Source organism: Microcaecilia unicolor, chromosome 2 (assembly GCF_901765095.1).
Source record: "Microcaecilia unicolor chromosome 2, aMicUni1.1, whole genome shotgun sequence".
NCBI lineage: Eukaryota > Metazoa > Chordata > Amphibia > Gymnophiona > Siphonopidae > Microcaecilia > Microcaecilia unicolor.
Window position 1 is genome coordinate 173,731,429 of NC_044032.1, and position 21,135 is coordinate 173,752,563.

General features: G+C 41.6%; 1 protein-coding gene and 1 pseudogene across 2 annotated transcripts in view; both read left to right on the top strand.

The window, feature by feature from the left end:
• The window catches only part of AP3S1 (adaptor related protein complex 3 subunit sigma 1), a 188,856-nt gene extending 181,930 nt beyond the window's left edge, over positions 1-6,926 (top strand). For both annotated transcript variants that reach the window (XM_030193508.1, XM_030193507.1), the window contains one exon: positions 6,182-6,926. In XM_030193508.1, coding sequence (XP_030049368.1) covers positions 6,182-6,310 — 129 coding nt within the window. In that variant the 3' untranslated portion in view covers positions 6,311-6,926. The remainder of the gene's footprint in view (positions 1-6,181) is intronic.
• An 11,525-nt stretch (positions 6,927-18,451) lies between these two features.
• On the top strand, positions 18,452-20,372 carry LOC115461899 (annotated as a pseudogene).
• The last annotated feature ends 763 nt before the right edge of the window (positions 20,373-21,135 follow it).

A 21,135-nucleotide genomic window follows, 5' to 3' on the forward strand; every position in this document is an offset into this window, starting at 1 on the left:
TTGAGGTGGATAGACAATTATCTTTAGGAACTTAAGTTCATAAGGTGGTAAGAAATTCTTTTCTGTTATTAAAGAAATTAAGAATTATTCGGAAAATGTTTTGATTTGTCTGTCTTTAGATTGTTGGTTCAGGTTTTGATACTTTCAGAACTGGACTGTTGTAACTCTATATTGGTTGCACAAAGTTGCTGAAGTCTAAATAACAACAAGTACGGAATTTAGCAACCAGAGTTATTTTTGCAAATAACAAGTCTGTGTAAAGAGATTACTACTACTAACATTTCTAAAGCGCTACTAGAGTTATGCAGCTCTGTACAATTTAAACATAGAAGGACAGTCCCTGCTCAAAGAGCTTACAATCTAAAGACACGTGTACAATCTAGAGGACGCGTGAACAGTTAATCTGATAGGGTGGATAGATTGGGGCATTCTATATTTCTCAAGCGGTTAGGCGCCGAAGGCAGCATTGAAGAGGTGAGTTTTAAGCAGAGATTTGAAGATGGGTAGGGAGGGGGCATGGCGTATGGGTAAAGGAAGATTGTTCCAGGCATAGGGTGAGGCAAGGCAGAATGAGCGGAGCCTGGAGTTGGCAGTGGTGGAGAAGGGTACTGAGAGAAGGGCTTTGTCCTGTGAGCGGAGGTTACGGGCGGGAACATAGGGGGAGATGAGGGTGGAGAGGTAGTGAGGAGCCGTAGACTGAGTGCATTTGTAGGTAAGTAGGAGGAGCTTGAATTGTATGCGATATCTGATCGGAAGCCAATGAAGTGATTTGAGGAGAGGGGTGATATGAGTATATCGGTTCTGGCGGAATATAAGACGTGCGGCAGCGTTCTGAACGGATTGAAGGGGGGATAGATGGCTGAGTGGGAGGCCGGTGAGGAGTAAGTTGCAGTAATCAAGGCGAGAGGTAATGAGAGCGTGGACGAGAGTTCTGGTTGTGTGCTCAGAGAGGAAAGGGCGAATTTTGCTGATGTTGAAGAGGAAGAAGCGACAGGTCTTGGCAGTCTGTTGGATATGCGCAGAGAAGGAGAGGGAGGAGTCGAAGATGACTCCGAGGTTGCGGGCAGATGGGATGGGGAGGATGAGGGTGTTATTAACTGAGATAGAGAGTGGAGGAAGAGGAGAAGTGGGTTTAGGAGGAAAGACGAGGAGCTCGGTCTTGGACATGTTCAGTTTAAGGTGACGGACATCCATGACGCAATGTCGGATAAACAGGCCGATACCTTGGCCTGGGTCTCCGCGGTGATGTCAGGTGTGGAGAGGTATAGCTGGGTGTCATCAGCATAAAGATGATACTGAAAACCATGAGACTAGATCAGTGAGCCCAGGGAAGAGGTGTAGATTGAGAAAAGAAGGGGTCCAAGGACAGATCCCTGGGGAACTCCAACAGATAGTGGGATGGGAGTGGAGGAAGATCCATGGGAGTGTACCCTGAAGGTGCGGTGGGAGAGATAAGAGGAGAACCAGGAGAGGACAGAGCCTTGGAACCCAAAAGAGGACAGCGTGGCAAGAAGTAAATCATGATTGACAGTGTCAAACGCGGTGGAAAGATCGAGGAGGATGAGGATGGAGTAGTGTCCTCTGGATTTGGCCAGGAGCAGGTCATTGCAAACTTTAGAGAGTGCCATTTCTGTCGAGTGCAGAGGGCGAAAACCGGATTGAAGTGGATCGAGGATGGCATGAGAGGAGAGAAAATCAAGGCAGCGGCTGTGAACGTATTTTGGAGAGGAAGGGTAAAAGAGAGATGGGGTGGTAGTTGGAGGGGCAGGTAGGGTCAAGTGAAGGTTTTTTGAGGAGAGGTGTGACAACGGCTTGCTTGAAGGTGTCAGGGACAGTTGCAGTGGAGAGAGAGAGGTTAAGGATGCGACAGATGGAGGGGGTGACAGTATGGGAGATGGTGTTGAGTAGGTTGGTGGGGATGGGATCAGAGGAACAGGTGGTGCATTTCGAGGAGGAAAGAAGGCGGGACAACCAACGAGATTTCAAATTTACCACCCCTTTAACTGCCACAGGCAGAATAAGCAAAAGAATGTTGTTAGAGTGTACACCGGGGTCATCATCGCGGCAGAACTGTAAGACTTTAACACTAGCTGAACAAATAGAAGTTCTTAAAAAATTAGAAAACAAAGTCAAGCGTCTATTGCTAAAGAATATGGTGTCAATCCCAGACAAATTTCACATGTCTTGAATCAGAAAGATCAGCTTCTGGTAGACTGGCAAATCAATACAAATCCACACCGTAAACGTAAAAGGGCGGGAAAAGCAGAGGAGGTAGAAGATGCTCCTCTTCAGTGGTTTTCTGGAGTCAGGAGCAGACAGTTTCCTGTCATTGGTCCACTGCTTATTGAGAAAGCTAATCAGCTAGCTGAAAGTCTTGGACTAACTGAATTCAAAGCCACTGTTGGATGCTTGGAAAGATGGAAGGAGAGGAACAACATAAAATTCAAGAAAGCAGCATGGTGAAAAACAAGACGCTGATGACTTTGGTGCTGAAAATTGCATTGTTTCAGTTCTTCCTACCATCTTGAACGAGTTTGCACCTCGTGACATTTTCAATGCTGACGAAAATGGTCTCTACTGGCGAGCGATTCCTAATGGAACACTTGCATTCAAACATGTCGAAACTAATGGAGGTAAAACGTTGACGGGACTGACTGATGATCCTCTTTTGCTGCAATATGGATGGGAGTGAGAAGTTGGAACCCCTCGTCATTGGAAAGAGCAAACAGCCCCGTTGCTTCAAGAAAGGTAAGCGACTTCCTGTGTCATACGAGGCTAACACAAATTCATGGATGACGGGAAATTTGGAAGCAGTGGCTAAAGAAGTTAGACACTAGAATGCGGGCACAAAAGCGTCAGATTTTGCTGCTTTGTGATAATTGTGCTGCACACAGGGATGATGTCAGACTGTCTTAACGTCAAGGTGGTCTTCCTGCCACCAAACACTACCTCTCTGATCCAACCTATGGATCAGGTCATAATAGCCAATTTCAAGCAACATTATTGGGCTCTTGTGCTTCTTCGTCTGATGAGCGTTATTGATGACCAGACTGGCAAGGATAAATGTGCTGTTGAACTGGCTCGTAATCTATCACTGTTGGATTCCCTACATATTAGAAAGAAGCCTGGAATCATGTTACACAGGCAACCATTGTGAACTGCTACAAGCGGGCAAGCTTTGTTAAGGATGTGGAGAGAGACTAAACAGATGCAGCTGTTGCAAACGTGTCAGATTAAGAGGTTATTGACATCCCAGCCGGTGTTACTGAAGAGGAGTTCCATCACTACATAGCTGTTAATTACGATCTACAAACAGCTGACGACCGCACTGATGTAGAGATATGCGCCTACACGCAGGCAACAACGGCTGATGATGGAACAGATGACGAAATGAGCAGCGAGGCGCATGCTGTCGAAATTCAACAACCTCCTCCTGTCACTTTTGCAAGAGCACTGGAGAGTCTCAACACCGTGCAGGCCTATCTGGAGACCACTGGATGTCAGTGCTATGACAGTTTTTACCGTCTGGCAGATGTAGTCTATGGAACTCACAGACCCAAGATTGTACAGAGGGCTATAACTGATTGCTTCAAGTAAGCCTAATGTCAATTAATGGAGATTGTATACTGTACTTATAATAATAAACAGTACTATACATATGTTTATCAGATGTCAAGCTTCTTTGGGTCACAACGGTTAAGTGCACGCTCTGTTTAACTGCATGCATTTCTTTGTTCCCGACCGTTGCATTTAAGTGTATTGCACTGTATATTGTTAAAATACTTAGTCCTTTACATTGACTGCAGCTTTTCAAGAATTCCACTGTGCTTTATCCACTTGTTTGTTGTGAGATAAGTAATCATTTGTTTGATTATTTATTTTTTATTATATTTTGTAATGGTACATATAAAAAAAACTTTTTATGTGAAATGGAAAAGAAAATAGGTCCTTTAAGCTGAGGAATCAAGTGATTGATAGATCGAAAGGAGCTTGCCTCCTAGCTTTCTGTGTCCTTTTTTAAGGTGTGGAAGTTTAGGTGGTTGATTTTATATTGCCACTTGTCTGCACTTCCCCTGTGATGTTTGTTTGACTCTTTTGGGAAGTTGGGATTTTTTTGTGTTCCCCCCCCCCCCCCCCCCCCCACCCCACACTTTTTTTTTCTTTTTCATGTATTTACCTTACGATACAGGCCAAATTTGGAGTGCTTGGCATATTGTCATATGCACTCTTAGTCTTGCCCATGAAAGCTTGTAGCTCTTAAGTTCCCATTGGCTGCCTGGTTGCCTCTCTGGATCAGTCCCCTCCTTACTTAGCCATCGAGGGGGTCTTTTACAAAGGCACGATAGAATTTTTAGCACGTACTAAACACTGGGGATGTCCATAGGAATATATGGTTGCATTTAGCGCATGCTTATTTTTAGTGCATGCTAAAGTGCTAGTGTGCCTTTGTAAAAGGACCCCCTAATCTGGAGGAACAGCCTGATCTAGGCAATATCTAGGTGGTGCCATGCACCTTCCACTTTTTGATAACTGTTCTGATCGTGCCCTGAGGGATATTCAGGAACTTTGCAATTCTGTTATACTCAACTTGGTCTATTCCTTTACACTGCTTTGTCCTGGAGTTTTTGCAAACTGCTCAGTGCTCATAGTTGGACGTTTGCAGTGAAATGTACTATCCAGCAGAGGAACCAAAAAGGATCAGGTGAATTTTCCTGTTGTCAGCTAGGGACAAATCATTTAATATGTACTTTGAAGGGCAGTTAGTTACACCAGAGCTTATCCAACCAAGCCCAACCATGTTTTCTTCTATTTCATTTTCTAAGAATTTATGAAATATATTTTACTTGGTTGTTGTGTATAGCAGTGTTTCCCAAGTTGATCCTGGAGTACCATCTTGCCAGTCAGGTTTTCGGGATATCCACAATGAATATGCATGAAATTGATTTGCATACATGGCCTCTATTATATGCAAATCTCTTTCATGTATATTCATTGTAGATATCCTGAATACTTGGCTGGCAAAGGTATACTCCAGGACTGACTTGAGAAACACTGGTGCATAGGATGTATAGATACATCGAACAAACAAAATGTTTTCATACATTTATTTTCAAGCTATAAACCAAGATGATAAAGATAAGCATTTTGGAAGAAGGTGTATAGTCTTTCTTTAGTCACTGTATAGTGATGAACTCCAAAATGCTAGAACTGTGTTATGCATCCATTTATTTCAATGGGACCTTGCATACTTTACCTTAAAATTATATTATCAGAATAAAAGACAGAATTACCCAATGTAAGTAACCCCAATGATGCTATGGTAGAACATGAAGATAGTATCCTGCTGTGTTTTTGCTCTTGAATTTTCATATGACAGGCAAATTAAGTAATAAATGTGCCTTTGAAAAGTAGATTGGTTCATTAACTTAAACTGGTTCCTGCCTTTCAAGAATGTAAATATAGAAAGACTTCTGGAGCAGTCTTCTTAAGCTTGTAACTTAAGACTCTTCACATAAAGTTCCTCCCAGGAGCTTCATCCCTTGAATGCAACTCTGTTAAAACAGCTTTTCACTCTGAGAGTGAGTGGTAGCTATAGCTTCTCTGTGGAAGCAGAATGATGTTCTTGTCTCTTGCCTCCAGGAAGGTCAGGATGTGCTTCTACCTTGTTTGGTTAAATTTAGTTCTAGTCAGAGAATGATTGAAGTCTGAAACCCAAGGCTTATTTACTTAGTTTAAATTAGACACTAGACCTCTGCAAACTTTTTAATTGAGTAACTTTGAACCTGAAATCCAAGTAAAGCCGAATAAAATAAATAAAATGAATGTCTGCATATCTAGTTTAGTAGTTTAAATGCAATAATTGCATTCCTTAACCCTTTTATGATTACTGTTTTTATCAAATCCATGAGAAGAAAAGCCATTGTTGGGAATATTTTAGTAATTTTTTTTAAACCATTGTTGACATTGCATGCATCTTCCACATTTTTAACCTTTTTTGGATTGTTTTCTCTTTCTAAATCAGTATTTCAAAATAACCCATTTCATGCCAATCAAGAACACCATCTAGTCTTCCTAACCCAAAATAAACTGTATGTTCCATCGTGACAAGTTGTGTTACTTGTGAAGTTCTCATATTGTGCTTCACCTAAAGTGTTTTTCTTTTCCTTGCTTCTATGTACAGGCGGGTCTAGCAGGAGCTCCAGCTCGGGCTGTGTCTGCTGTAAAGAATATGAATCTTCCTGAAATCCCACGAAATATTAACATTGGTGACATCAGTATAAAAGTGCCAAACTTGCCTTCTTTTAAATAAAGTGATTACGCCAGGTAAAATTAATGAAAAGAAAAAAACACAACAAGTTTACCATACAATTGTTTACCAAATAAAAGAAATTTTTCTATTGGGTGAAAAGTAAAGGTACTGTACAGACATTTTTGTGTAAAAAAAAATTGAGAGAAATAAAGATGTTGATTTTTGTCTTGATGAATAATTTTAAAATTGTTAGTTTAAACTATTCCTATGCCCTTGTAAGGCATGCTACTGTATCTTGATTGCTGCAGTATTCTAAGAAAGTGTTGAGAGAGATCTTTCCTCTGTATAAACTACAGTGTTGAGTTACTATTTGTATATCACTGGATGGAATATTTAGTACAACATTCCTTCCCTGATATTTAGTACAACATTCCTTCCCTGCTGTTTGTTGTAATTATTTAAGAACAAATTCTGTATGCTGCATGAAATTAAAAGATGGATTATATTTTTTTTTGTGTTTTTTTTTCTGTTAAAATAAAGCCCATGTGAACTGGACTTTCAAACGGTCTGTGTCTGAAACATGCTTCAGCAATATATTGTATAAAATTGCAGAAAAAAGTGAATAAATCTATATATTTTATCACTTTAATAAATATGTGAAAGTTGGAACATTTCATCTCCTGTGTTGCATGATTTTTTTAAATTAAAATATGACACACAATTACAAGATTGCCTTGTTAACAAGAAACATGGGACAAATACTAAAGAAAATGTAGAGAACAATCAGATCAAAAACAAATTATTGCTCTTCATTTGACCACAATTTAAGAAAGGAGAGAGGAGAAACAAAGATATAAGGATCTCAACAGAGGAATAACATTAAATTTAAACATTAAATTTAATAAAGGTAAGGCAGTAGCAATGAAAATAAAGAAGAAGAAACAACCACCATTCCATATTGAGGAGTGTGCTGAAAAATGGCTTGCGGTGGTGTGGGTTTTGGGTGCGCGCCAATCCATTTTTCAGCGCACCTATAAAAAAGGCCCTTTTTAATAAATTTTGCCAAAAATGGATGTGCGGCAAAAATCAAAATCTGATCCCTCTAGGGACAGAAAAAGTACCTGTATATAATATGTACAGTGCTACATATGTCTGGCAGTGCTATAGAAATGATTAAGTAGTAGTAGCTTTAGCCCAGCGTGTCAGGATGCTTTAAGGAACCAAGTTCTGACTTATGGAACCATGTATGTTGTGTATGTTGTAGTGCTGTGCTATGTGATGTAAGGCCTGTCGCTCCTACAGAACCTAGTATACAGATTGCCCAAAATGTTTCAGTTACACATAAGGATCAGAACAGATTTATTAAATGACTAATTGGCCTCCAACAATACCCTTTTATTTTTAAATCTTTTATCAGTAGCCCAAACCGCAAAAATATCACTAGCTCTATTATTTGTTTATTTAGTTATTAGGATTTATTTACTTCAGGTTGCTGTGTAGAAGAAAATAAAAAAAAAACTCTTCTTAGATTTCTTATGGATATCTAAGATCCTGAGAATATCCCTGCAGAAGTTAAAATTTAGAAAGCAGATGGAGCTTTGTGAATTTCTGTCTAGATTTTACAACATTTTTCAAAGAAATGCACCGCTTGAGGTATCACCATCCATTGTCTACAGAGAACATAAGTTACAAGTAAGCAACTATGCTATCATCACTCCCCTTCCTTCCGCCATTGAAGGGAGTAAGAGGTAAGTTGTATGCAATACTGCAGCCTCTAAACCTTATATTCTGACCCAGTATTGGTTTCCATTGCTTCTGCTGGTAGGTTATTCAGGCATCTGTCACCTTCACAGTAAAAAATATATATTTGTTTTGTTTTTGTTATTAACACATTTGTTTTCAATAATCTAAGTCTTAAAAAATGCGGCAAAAGGGGGCCAGTGCTTGCATCAGCGCATGTTTTACATTTGCGCTGAGGCCCCCTTTTATCGAAGCTGGTAAAAGCGAAGTCTCACCTTCCTGCAGGAAATGGCCGTGCGGCAAGTAAAGCACTTGCTGCACAGCCGTTTCAGGGGGTCTTACCGCCACCCATTGAGGTGGCAGTAAGGGCTCCCACGTTAATCCAGCGGTAACCAGGCAGCGCGCAGCACTGCCTGATTTACCACCGGGTACACTCTGGAACTACAAAAGTAAATTAAGTTTTGTAGTGCCGGAAGTAACGTCACTCTAGGGGTGGGAAGTACTGCTAGGCTGCTTTGATAGCCTGACAGTACTTCCTGTATAGCAAGCGGTAAGCCCGCATTGGGCTTAGCGCTGCTTAGTAAAAGGAGCCCTAAGATGATAACGTCTTGTCCTTGAATTTTCTTTTCTATGAAGAATATTACCTTCCTATATTTTGTTGGAGACTCACCAAATATTTGAAATATTTGAAATTATTTCCAATTTTTATTCTTCCCTATGCTTATTACATTTTAAATGTGAAGCCTTTTGTCACTGTTTGATTCAGGGACGTAGCCAGACAACAGATTTTGGGTGGGCCTAGGCAAGAAGTGGATGGGCACCAAGTGTCTCCCCCCCCCCCCCCCCCCCCCAACCACCACCCAAGAAATATCTCAGCTGGTGGAAAAATGCTTCTTTCCACCTTGGCAGTCTGCAGCAGCATGCACAGGTGCCGGTATCATGGAGAGTAGCGTTTTCATTACCATCAGGAGAAAGTCTTCAGCTGGCCGAGCTTGGGATCCCACCAGCTACCATTAAACGTGTGCTACTGTTGGGTGGGCCCCGGCCCACCTGTGGCTACGCCACTGGTTTGATTGCAGTTCTTGTTTCATTTGAGTAGCCCTTTACAGAACTATTTCCATCCTCTCTACTCCCCTTCTCTCTAACATCTCTCCTTCCCTCCCCCTTCAGCATCTTCCCACCTGTGAAGTCCAAATTCTACCCCCCTCCCCCCCCCGTGGTGTCCTGCATTCTACCACCCTCCATGTTCTCCAGTATCTGTACCCTCCCTTGCCCTCCCCTCCTCTCTTCAGTATCAGTATCCTTCCCTCCCCCCTCTGCCTGTGGTGTCCAACATTACACCCCCCCCCCCCCCATGGTCTCCAGCATATCTCGCTTTTCCTCCCTCGCAACCTCCATGGTCTTCAGCATCTCTCCCTTACCCTACTCTCCCCCCTTCTCTTCAGCATCTGTCTCCTCTGCATCTGGTGTCCTTACAAAGGTGCAGCCTCTAAAAATGAACACAGTACTTAAAGATGGGAATTTTTTTAGCGACCTATATAGAAAAAATATAACCTCTTTTTCCATACCAATTAATCCTCGACTTGTTACAAGAAATTCTACCCACTTCTCCAGCAATTAATATGTTGGAAGAAATGAGTTATTTTGGGGAAAATAGCTCGAGAGCAACTCGCCACTGCTTATAATTTAAGAGCAGGTGCTGTATTTATAAGTTTTAGGATATTAATTTCTCCACCAATCACCAAAGGTGATAATTGCAATAAATTAAATATATTAAGTATATATATATTCATAACACAAAGAGACCATATTTTTAGCTTCAAAAAGATTGATTTAATATACAATTGCACACGAGAGGTAGGTTTTAAGAGGAATCTTTACAGGTAATCTATGCATAAAAATAGAACAAAGTAGCAGGTCTAGATCAAAAGTTATGTTACTTACAAGTCCTTGTTACACAGTATGAACAGCATTAGGTAAGCACATGTTTTAGGAGCAAGGCATCAGCGGACCCCAAAGAGAGCAGAAGTTTCCAAGAGAGGCAGGTTTCCAGAGGAGGCAGGTCCCAAGAGAGAGGCAGGTCCCAAGAGGAGCAGGTTCCAAGAGAGGAGGCAGGTCCCAAGAGAGCGAGCTGGGCTGTTTCCAGGCCTTTTATAATGTTAGCAGAGAAGCATGGTGTGTGCATGTCTTGGATATTTTGCAAGGCATTATGGTTAATGTAGTCTCATGTCTGCACACGACCCCTGAGTTGGTCTCATGTGTTATGACATCACGAGACTTACAGTCTGGACTTTGCTGGCAAATGTCTTTTGATGTCCTGTTCAGTCTCTGGGGCAGATACACATTACAAGTCCTTCCTTTCTGCACATGTCTGGAAGCTGATGGGAGGGGCAGGTATACCTTTGACAAGCAAATGTCCTGTTTATGGTTCCCCTGAGTTTCTTTGTTTTATTCAGGTGTCCACCTTAGTCCATCTTTTGTTAGGTGGGAGGGCAGAGGAATAGAGTCAATTTAAAACTTTAAAGCAGTCTTAAGTCTTTTGTTTGAGGAATGAGAAAAAACAAGGTGAGGTCCCTGCCACTGCAGCAGTACTTTTGTCTTGTAAATATTCCCCAAAGGGAGAGGGGAGAGGGCTTTTGGAATGAAAGCCAGTTCTGCTGCATTGTATTTTTAAGAGCTGCACAAATATATTGGTGTATATATATAATCCACCAAATATGCTACATATTTCAGTAATAAACTGATACCATTACATTCCCTCTCTTGGCTCCGAGTGAAAATAAATTTTTAATATATATTGGAATGAGGAGCCATAAAATGAACTATAAAAGCTAAAATTAAAAAAACAACTCTAACAACCTCGTACAGTAGCATAATTTCAAAACAACAATAGCAAAGGTACTGAACTGTTTACATGGGCATGTGTATTGGGAGAGGTGAATCTTTTAATAATGGACATTGAACAGACTGGACCGTGCAGGTATTTTTCCTGCCGTCATCTACTATGTCACATCACTATGAAGCTTGGAATATGTCCTTAGCTGGAATATGACTGTTATAAGCTAAAAGACTCATCATTATTACTTTGTTTGCTCATGACTTACATTTAGGTAGCTAGGGTTAAGTTTTCTGTGGTCAGTTTCATTAGGCTTCCGTTCTGTCAGGTGGCAGAGTATGGCTTTGCTCTGGTTTAAAATAGGATCGCAAGTACACTTTATATGACTTCAGCCACACAAGCGTCATTTTGCTCTATTTCCAGAGACCACCTCTTTTTGTGTCACCTGCTCAGGGGCATAGGCTGCTCCCAAATTTGTGCCACAGGATATCTTACCCAGTATGCTAGCCAAATCAATAGCATGAGAGTGCGCAATTGACCAATTTACCACCGCAATGGGGTGGAACAATCTATTCAGTCATATTTTCAGCGTTTGACATTCCAAGGAAAAATATTCTATGAATGTTTCCTAACACTGTGAATGTTTCCCTATATTCTCTATTTCAGAGGCTAACTGAGGTATTCACAGCAGTGATACATAAGCAAGGGTGTAAATGTGGAGCTATTATACTACTGTTTCATTAGAAACAAGAAAGACATATGTATGCAATTATAATAATTTCCTAGGTTACTATTACACACAAAACAATTATTCCTATCATTCCTATGCAATAATATTTACTTAATCATTGACCAAATTAAAAAAAAATCAGAGTCATGGTATAGTGCCATGAACTACCTTTCAGAGAGAAACTTTTATTTTTCAGAGAGAAACCTTTTATGGGTAATGAGTGTGGTAAAAGGTTACCATATTTATCTGCTTTAACAGTGTTTAATGTTGCACTTTAATAGACAACACTCATGTGTTTAATGTTGTAAAGAATTTAGAAAAGATATGTTAATTTTGCTTTGCACACAGCCAATATTTCATTCCAGGGAGAGACATTGTGTGCGTCCTGGCTGTAATGTAGAATAAACTAAAAAGGTCAGAAACATTCCCTGTACTGATTGTACCTAATAGATCATGTAAAGAGAAACCTTCGCTCATATTTTCAAATATATACATGTGAATATATAACCTTAGATAGCAATTAGTAGAACTTATTATACGTGAGCCATAGCTTGAATGATTCTTTTCTATAGCTTGCTTGCCAGTGAAAATGGTCTCTCTTTTTTTTTTTTTTTCTTGGGCAAGGACATGGTACAATGTGAACTAATGGAAGGACTGTTAGTAGGGAGGGTCTATGAATGTCTGTTTATAGTTCTCTGTGTACCCCATAACATAAAACAAACATATAAACATGGAGACCACATGACAAACAAACAAAGAGCTCTATTAGGCCTTTAGGTCTCTGATCGTCCATTCCAGATCCAGGGTTGAGCTTAACCTGTAAGTAGAAAACAAGAAGACAGAAGCAACGTACGCGGCATCCATCTTGGATTGCCAAAGCAGTTTCATTCTTTTAGAATCATTTCTTATGCATACAATAAGCAAAAATTAGCAAATATTAATAGTAATTAGAAAGGCGCACTATCTCATAAGTAGAACAGGCATCGAGATAGCCATGTATGCATTAATTCCTAGCACCATAAAATCTTAGATTTAATCTTAGATTTACACTCGAACTCTGAAAAAGACAGAAAAACACATTATACATTAATTTAGCAGGTCACATGGCTCTCCGGTTCTGGTAGGGGTTCCCTCTCTTGGTTCACAGTTCCTTCTCAGGGTCTTAGATCACGGCATACAAGCTGAATATAGCTTAGGCTTTAGTTTCTTTTCTATAAAGGTAAGCATATCTTGTTAATTCACATTAAAGCACAATATTAAGTTTCAGCTCCAGCGGGAGTTACTCATTATAAGGAGGCATTTTTAAAACTTCTTACCCAGTATTTTAGTTTCAACTCCAGTAGGAGTCACTCATCAGAAAAAAAAAAGACATTTCTAAATCCTTACTTAATATTATAACAAAAACAAATTACAACAGAAGCTATCACAGAGAGACATTTTAAATCTGACTTATTGCAAAGAGACATTACTAAATCTTAAATGTTCAAAAGAACAATAGAAGCTATATTTTTAATTAAAAGAACAATAGAAGCTACATTTTAAATCAAGAGAACAATAAAGCTACATTTAAAATTAAAAGAACAATAGAAGCTACATCTTTAATTCTTATCAGTGTTACAAAGGGCCATTGCAAAAACATTTTCTATATTCCTGTCACCGCAGAAGCCCACATGAGTGCTCGGGACACCTAGTGTTACTTGGAAAAGCAATCAGGTGTACTTCTTTAGCTGAGATATGTGTACCCATTTTGTCTTTCCCTGTGGAAAGCTGATCTGATATACCACTGGGGATATACGGTTGGATACTGTATAAGGGCCATTCCAACCTGCAGAGAGGGCATGGTCCCGTTTTCCCTTGAAGAGCTTACGGTACATTACCTGAGAACCTACTTCAAAGAGGGGGCTGATAGCGGAATGTAGACTTTTAGATTGAGCTGCTTTCTCCAGGGCTTGAGTGACTCTGGCTTGCAGAGTGGTTTTATCCTCTACTAGTTGTTTGATATATTGTACAAAAGTAGGGTCTGTCTCATCATCATTTGGGTCCTGATTGATATAGTCACTAGAAATTAGGAGTGGCATAGTATGTCCGAACAGTATCTGATAAGGGGTTACATGTGAATTCAGGCGGGATGTACTGCGTATGGATGCTAGTATCAAAGGCAATTTCTGAGCCCAATCTTTGCCTGTTGAATTTACAACCTTTCTGAGGGCCTCTTTTATGGTCCTGTTCATTCTCTCTACCTGCCCAGAACTCTGTGGGTGATATGGAACATGAAGCTTGTGTTTTATATTTAGGGCTTGTAACAAGACTGTGAAAATCTCACCCACAAATGCTGGTCCACGATCTGAGTCGATGATTTGAGGAGTGCCAAACCTGCAAATTACCTCAGAGAACAGTTTATTAGCAGCAGTCTGTGCAGTATGATTTTTACAAGGAAATGCTTCCACCCAGCCACTAAAAGCATCAACAATAACTAGAAGGTATTTGTATCCCTCTCTGGTCACTGGTAAATTGTCTATGAAATCAATTTGTAACCGGTGCCAGGGTCCTACCCTTCTCTGATGTAAAAGTGGTGTTGGTTTAGTCTGTCCTGCTTTAACTTGTGCACATTGTAGGCAGCCGCCTACCCAATCCTCCACTTCCTTTCTCATTCCTGGCCATGATGCCATGGCTTTAAGGCGACTGAGGGTTCCTTCTACTCCCTCATGCAAATATGAGTGGGCTAAACAAATCAGCTCTTGTCTAAATATTTGATCTGGTATATGCTCAGAAGTATCTTTACCAGATCTAGTGACAGCAGAAATCTGAGAAGCCAACATGTCTACCTGATGGTTAAAAGAAGCTTCAAGGGAATGGTGGGGGTCCTGGTGTGATTTAACATGACGTATCATTAATTTACCTGGATGACACTGTAACCAATTCCCAATCCATTTCCACAATTGTCCTTGCTGCAAGGGCTTGCCATCAGCAGTGCAGAAATCATTACGAGACCACTGACTCAGCCACCCTAAACAGGCTTGTACTACATAATCACTATCGCTGTATATCATTAAAGGGTGCGTTATGAGGCACTCATGAGATATATTAGTGTCTATGTGTGGACATGTGTGAGTCAATACAGCCTGGACAGCTAATACTTCTGCGTTCTGAGCTGAGGAATGACTATCAGATTTACCTTTTAGGACTTCCTGGTCTATGCTGAGGGCTGCATACTGAGTATATCGTATACCTTTGTCCCAAAAGGAGGACCCATCCGTAAACCAAATGTTTCTAGGTGGTACTAAAGTCTTAGCCTCCTCTACAGGGGGCGCTGAGGGACATTGCAGGGGAGATTGCAGATTCTCTTGATAAGGGCAAGAGTGATTGGACCCAGTTTCAATCAGTGCATGGGCTAAAAGGCTTGGACTTTTCTGGATTTCAAATTGAACCCTTTTGTTCATTAAAACTAGGATCCATTGTGCTAGTCTTGTGTTTGAAATGTGTGAGCCAGTAAGGGCACCTGAAATTATATACTTGAGGGGAGTGTGACCTGAGGAAATAGAGATTTGGGCCTCTCCACAGAGATGCTGGAATGTCTGAACTGCCCAAACAGCAGCTAGACATTCTCTTTCACATTCAGTGTACCTGCTCTCCACATCAGTCAGTTTACGTGATTCATATGCCACAGGGCAAAGTTTTCCCTGTTGATTACGCTGGAGAAGGACCACAGCTAAAGCAGTCTCAGTTGTGGCTAACTTGATGGTGAAGCTTTTAGCAGGGTCTGGATATATTAGTGCTGGAGCCTGTGCTGCAGCAGTTTTCAATCTAGACAGTGCTCTCTCATGCTCTTTCAGTCCATTCCCAGTGACTTTTCTTTTTCAGGAGCCTATACAGGGGGCTTGCAATATCAGAGTACTGATAAATATAGGAGCGGAGGAAGTTGAACCCCCCTAACAGGACTCGCAAGGAATGGACATCGTGGGGAGCTGGTGCTTCCAGCAAGGCACGTACCTTACGGGTATCAGCTTGCCTCCCATCATTTCCCACTATGGTCCCTAGATACTGAACTGACTGTTGGACCAATTGAGCTTTACCCAGATTCACCTTGAAACCTGTTTCCAGAATTAAAGCAAGGACTCTTTCTGTGCGACCCTGAACTTCCTCTCTGTCAGAACCCACAATCAAAATGTCATCTACATATGAATGAACATATTTTCTATCCTGGACCCCCAATTTTTCTAGCATCTGTGTAACATGGAGGTGGCACAGGGTAGGGGAATTATGAAACCCTTGAGGAAGGCGGGTGAATGTGTATTGCTTGTCCTGAAATGTAAATGCGAATCTGTCTTGGCTTTCTGGATGAAGCTGAATAGCAAAGAAGCAGTTTGCCAAGTCTATTACAGAAAACCACTTACTCTCTGGGGTGATGGAGCTTAAGATATCTAGTGCAGAGGCAACAATAGGGGCTATAGTTTGTGTACCTTTGTTAATCTTTCGGTAGTCCACTGTGAGGCGCCAGTTTATGCCATCAGCCTTCTTTACAGGCCAAAGAGCTGAGTTGAAAGGAGATTGGGTTTCTCTAATTACTCCCTGTTTCATGAGATCTGATATAACACCCTGAAGTGCAGGGATTGCTTCCCTAGGATAGGGATACTGTTTCTGTGGTGGTACAGATTCTCCCTTAACTTTCACAGAGGATTTTATTTTCCCACAATCAGTGGCACTAGTGGTCCAGAGGTCTGGGAAAAGTTCTTTCCACCTGCTCTGCTCTGCTTCTGGCATTATCCCTGCTATTTTCTGCCACTTTGGTTTATAATACGGATCAATTTGTTTCTGCCACTCATAGTGAGGGCATTTCCATAGTATCTGATTACATAGATCCACTACCATGTTGTTTTTGTGTAGAAAATCAGAGCCTATTATCACTTCAGTGGATGTGTCAGGGCACTGCACTACTGTGGTATGAAATGTATCATCTCCTATTTTAAACTGTACATCTCCATACTGGTACCCCCTTTTGGTGTCTCCTGCAAAGGTGGACAGATTTATTGGCCCTATGGGATGTGATCCTGCAGGTATAAAGCTAGTGAGTGTTACGGCGGCACCAGTGTCCACTAATGCCAAAACTTTCCTGTGTCCTTGTCCAACCCACATCAGAGGTCTGCCCCCTGGGTCCCACTGCAGTTTGCAGAGTGGGGTCCACTGTGCATCCCTCCGATTCAGGCCGGACCCCTTATCCTAGGCTTCTAATGGAGGGGCTGATGGGGCTACCATGTGTGTTAGTGACAGACAGGCGGCTATGGTTTCTTCCTTTTCAGAGGGGGGCTCTTCCCTGTTTGCTGAGAGAACCTGCAGCACCCGCGCGGTAAGAACATCAAGGGGTTGTTTGTCCCAGTATGCCATGTTCTCACCATGAGTTTTTAAAATGCTAACCGCTTGCCTGTGAGTTTCATTATCTACATATATAGGAGCGGATTTTTTTCTTAAAGGTTTACCTTTATGGGAGCTTCGGTCAGAATGCAGCCCAGGTGGTGCATTCTTGGGTTGGGGAGCTGGATGCCGTGAGGGGGCCTGGGGGGCCTGCTCTTGGTATGGAGCTAGATCAGGGTATAAAGTGGGTACAGCTGCCGCCACTGGATGTACTGCATAAGGCTGATACCTTTGTACATTTTTGGCCTTCAAGCACAAATCCCTAGCAGAGGCAGGCTCACCTGGGGCCCAAGAACAGAGAGCTCTTGCAATAGTAGGATGCATGCCCTGACAAATCTCTCTCAACCTCTCATCATCTACTTTTACATCTAGTAGATCTCCTGGGATCTGCCTTCTGGAATCTCTTCCTTCCACTTCCCCTATCATAATTAGTAAAATAATTGCCCTCCTTACATAATCTTCAATACCCTCATTTTTGCCCTGCTGGACATATGTATTTAAGATCTTGAACGTTCTCATGCCAAAGGACACACTCGCAGCGATTGCCAAATTTAGCAAAGAGAAATCCCTTTGTCTTGCCAATTGAATAGCTCCCTCCATCTGTTCTGCAAATTCAGGTCTGATACAGAGACGGATCACTTTAATTAATTCCTCTGTATCAATCCTCCCTTCCTGTTCTAATTTCCATAATGCCACGCAAGCTTGGGGGAACTTGTCAGGGTCTATCTTGCCTATTTGTCTGGCTATCACTTCTATATCTGTCTGTGAGAGGGGCTGGGAACTGATCGTCTGGATGAGTCCACCCGGTAGCTGTCTAGCTTCAGATACTTTTAACACGGCTGAAACAGGCATGGCTGTGGCTGTATTTGGAGGGGCACATGGAAGGCCTGAGATAGCTGATATCTGCACATGAGAATCCTGTATTTTTTCAGTGTTATTCTCACCTATAGGGGACGTCTGCAGTATTAGCTCTCTGGTTAGTTGTTTTAGGCCTGGGACCTGATTTGCTTGCATTTCTAAAGCTAAAATTTGGGTTTTCATTTGATTTTCCTGAGCTTGCTGATGTTCTATCTGCTGCCTAGAAGAGTCCAATTGATAATTTAAGCACCTATTCATTGTGATCAAGAAATCCTTTTCTGTGCCTACCTGCTTGCATTCTTTCTCTTTAGCTAGTAATTTATCGTTCAATTCTGCATGCTCTTTTAAGGCTTTCTCACACATGGCCCACATTAACCAAGTGCATGCGGAAATTCTCTTGCTCCCTTCCTTAATTGAATATAAATTGCAATATTTTTCGAATTTGCTCTCCATATCAGAGATGCTACTAATGTCCTCCACTACGCTAGGGGTCCATGGATTGGGGCCCGAGGATTCTATGCATCGCTTAAGCACAGTGGGGTTATGTACACCTAGAATAGTGTGTTTCTCTGTGTGTATGTCTTCCTCAGAATTATCCGCAAAATTAGTTTTTATTTTATGCCAGAGCATGCCTAAAATTTTTGTTATACAGTACATAAGGTACATAATTGCGTAAGTACTTAAGTATTGGCACGCTGGCAGGGACCAAATGTCCATTACGCGCAACATCTCAAGTAGTGCCCTGAAAACCTTATCAATTTATCAATCGGAAATTTAATTAATGAAACCTGATACTCAGTTCTCTATAAAGCAGCAAAATACAAAAATATAATTTAAGAACAGTGCTATCTCATTCTATTTGCACAGAATACCTGCCCCCGTTCTGCACCAATTAATATGTTACAAGAAATTCTACCCACTTCTCCAGCAATTAATATGTTGGAAGAAATTAGTTATTTTGGGGAAAATAGCTCGAGAGCAACTGATGACGAGATGGGGCATATAAGGAAGAAAGAAGAGGATCTGAGTTCACAGGGCTATAGAGGGGACAACGCTGTCATTCCATATGACCCTGATGGAGAGGATCCAAGGAGAAGGAACATTTTGCGCAGCCTGAGAAGGACAACTAGGAGACCAAAGCTCAAACCTCGTCCATCCATCACCAAGAGTAACTATTTTGGCGTGCCTTTGAGCAGTGTAGTAACTCCAGAGAAACCCATTCCCATCTTCATTGAAAAATGTATTGAGTACATCGAAAACACAGGGTTAAGTACTGAAGGCATCTACCGTGTGAGTGGGAACAAGTCTGAGATGGAGAGTCTGCAGAGACAGTTTGATCAAGATCACAACCTGGACTTGGTGGAGAAAGACTTCACAGTGAATGCAGTGGCTGGGGCAATGAAAAGCTTCTTCTCTGAGCTGCCAGATCCCCTTGTACCTTACAATATGCAGAATGAGCTGGTAGAGGCACACAAAATCAATGATCATGAACACAAGCTGTATGCACTGAAGGACATACTGAAGAAGTTTCCTAAAGAAAACCAGGAGATCTTTAAATACGTCATTTCTCATTTAAACCGGGTTAGCCAGAATAACAAGGTGAATCTGATGACCAGTGAGAATTTGTCAATCTGTTTCTGGCCTACACTGATGCGGCCAGACTTCAGCACCATGGATGCCCTGACTGCCACTCGGACCTACCAGACAATCATTGAACTCTTTATTCAACAGTGCCCCTTCTTCTTTTACCACCAGTCCCCTGTTGATCCTTCTGGGGCTGTGCCCAGCTCACCTTCCTCCATTCTCACAGCCCATACCCCCTTTCCAACCTTGCCATCTCCCCCACAATCTCCTCCCCCCACACCACAGTCCCCAGCGCAGATGCCACTTCTCCCCCCACAGCTTCAAGCTGAACAGCATACACTGTGAAGTGGAACAGAGGAAGGGGAGGTTCTCATCTATGAGGTGGAGACAAGAGCGTGAGACCCAGGATCTGATTAGCCACCCCAATTCCCTTTTACTACCATCAGTACTATTACTACAAACTTTAGCTAGGCCTTGGAGAGGGTTTGGCAAGGGACATTGGATAAGCAGCTGCTCAGATGAAGAGGGGGACACAATATATTATGCCTCTGTTAGAGAGGAGACTCATCTTTCAAGTACTGAGATTGTGTTGTATGGGTTGGATGTCATTCTGGCAAAACTGAGGGTGCACAAATTCATACTAAGAATTCAGCCTTGTGCATATGCTCTTTGGCTGCTGCTGCTGCTACCACCACCACTTGTATTGAGAGCCTACAACAGACAGTGCAAAGAGGTTCAGTTGAAACCACTACTTTGGAGGAACTGGCTGGCTTTACTTTGAGAAACAAACATCACTTTTCTCCTGAAATCCCATATCACTACCTGCTTATAGGCCACTGCTCGGCTGTAAACACTATTCAGCCAGTACCGATTCTGGCGATTCCTTTTATTCCAACACTGACAATTTTTAATACTTGTGAGTAGTTGCTGCCTCTTCTGTTTGCATTCTTCATAGTGTACTGTACCCACATTCTCCACAAATTAATATGTTACAAGAAATTCTACCCACTTCTCCAGCAATTAATATGTTGGAAGAAATGAGTTATTTTGGGGAAAATAGCTCGAGAGCAACTCGCCACTGCTTATAATTTAAGAGCAGGTGCTGTATTTATAAGTTTTAGGATATTAATTTCTCCACCAATCACCAAAGGTGATAATTGCAATAAATTAAATATATTAAGTATATATATATTCAGAACACAAAGAGACCATATTTTTAGCTTCAAAAAGATTGATTTAATATACAATTGCACACGAGAGGTAGGTTTTAAGAGGAATCTTTACAGGTAATCTATGCATAAAAATAGAACAAAGTAGCAGGTCTAGATCAAAAGTTATGTTACTTACAAGTCCTTGTTACACAGTATGAACAGCATTAGGTAAGCACATGTTTTAGGAGCAAGGCATCAGCGGACCCCAAAGAGAGCAGAAGTTTCTAAGAGAGGCAGGTTTCCAGAGGAGGCAGGTCCCAAGAGAGAGGCAGGTCCCAAGAGGAGCAGGTTCCAAGAGAGGAGGCAGGTCCCAAGAGAGCGAGCTGGGCTGTTTCCAGGCCTTTTATAATGTTAGCAGAGAAGCATGGTGTGTGCATGTCTTGGATATTTTGCAAGGCATTATGGTTAATGTAGTCTCATGTCTGCACACGACCCCTGAGTTGGTCTCATGTGTTATGACATCACGAGACTTACAGTCTGGACTTTGCTGGCAAATGTCTTTTGATGTCCTGTTCAG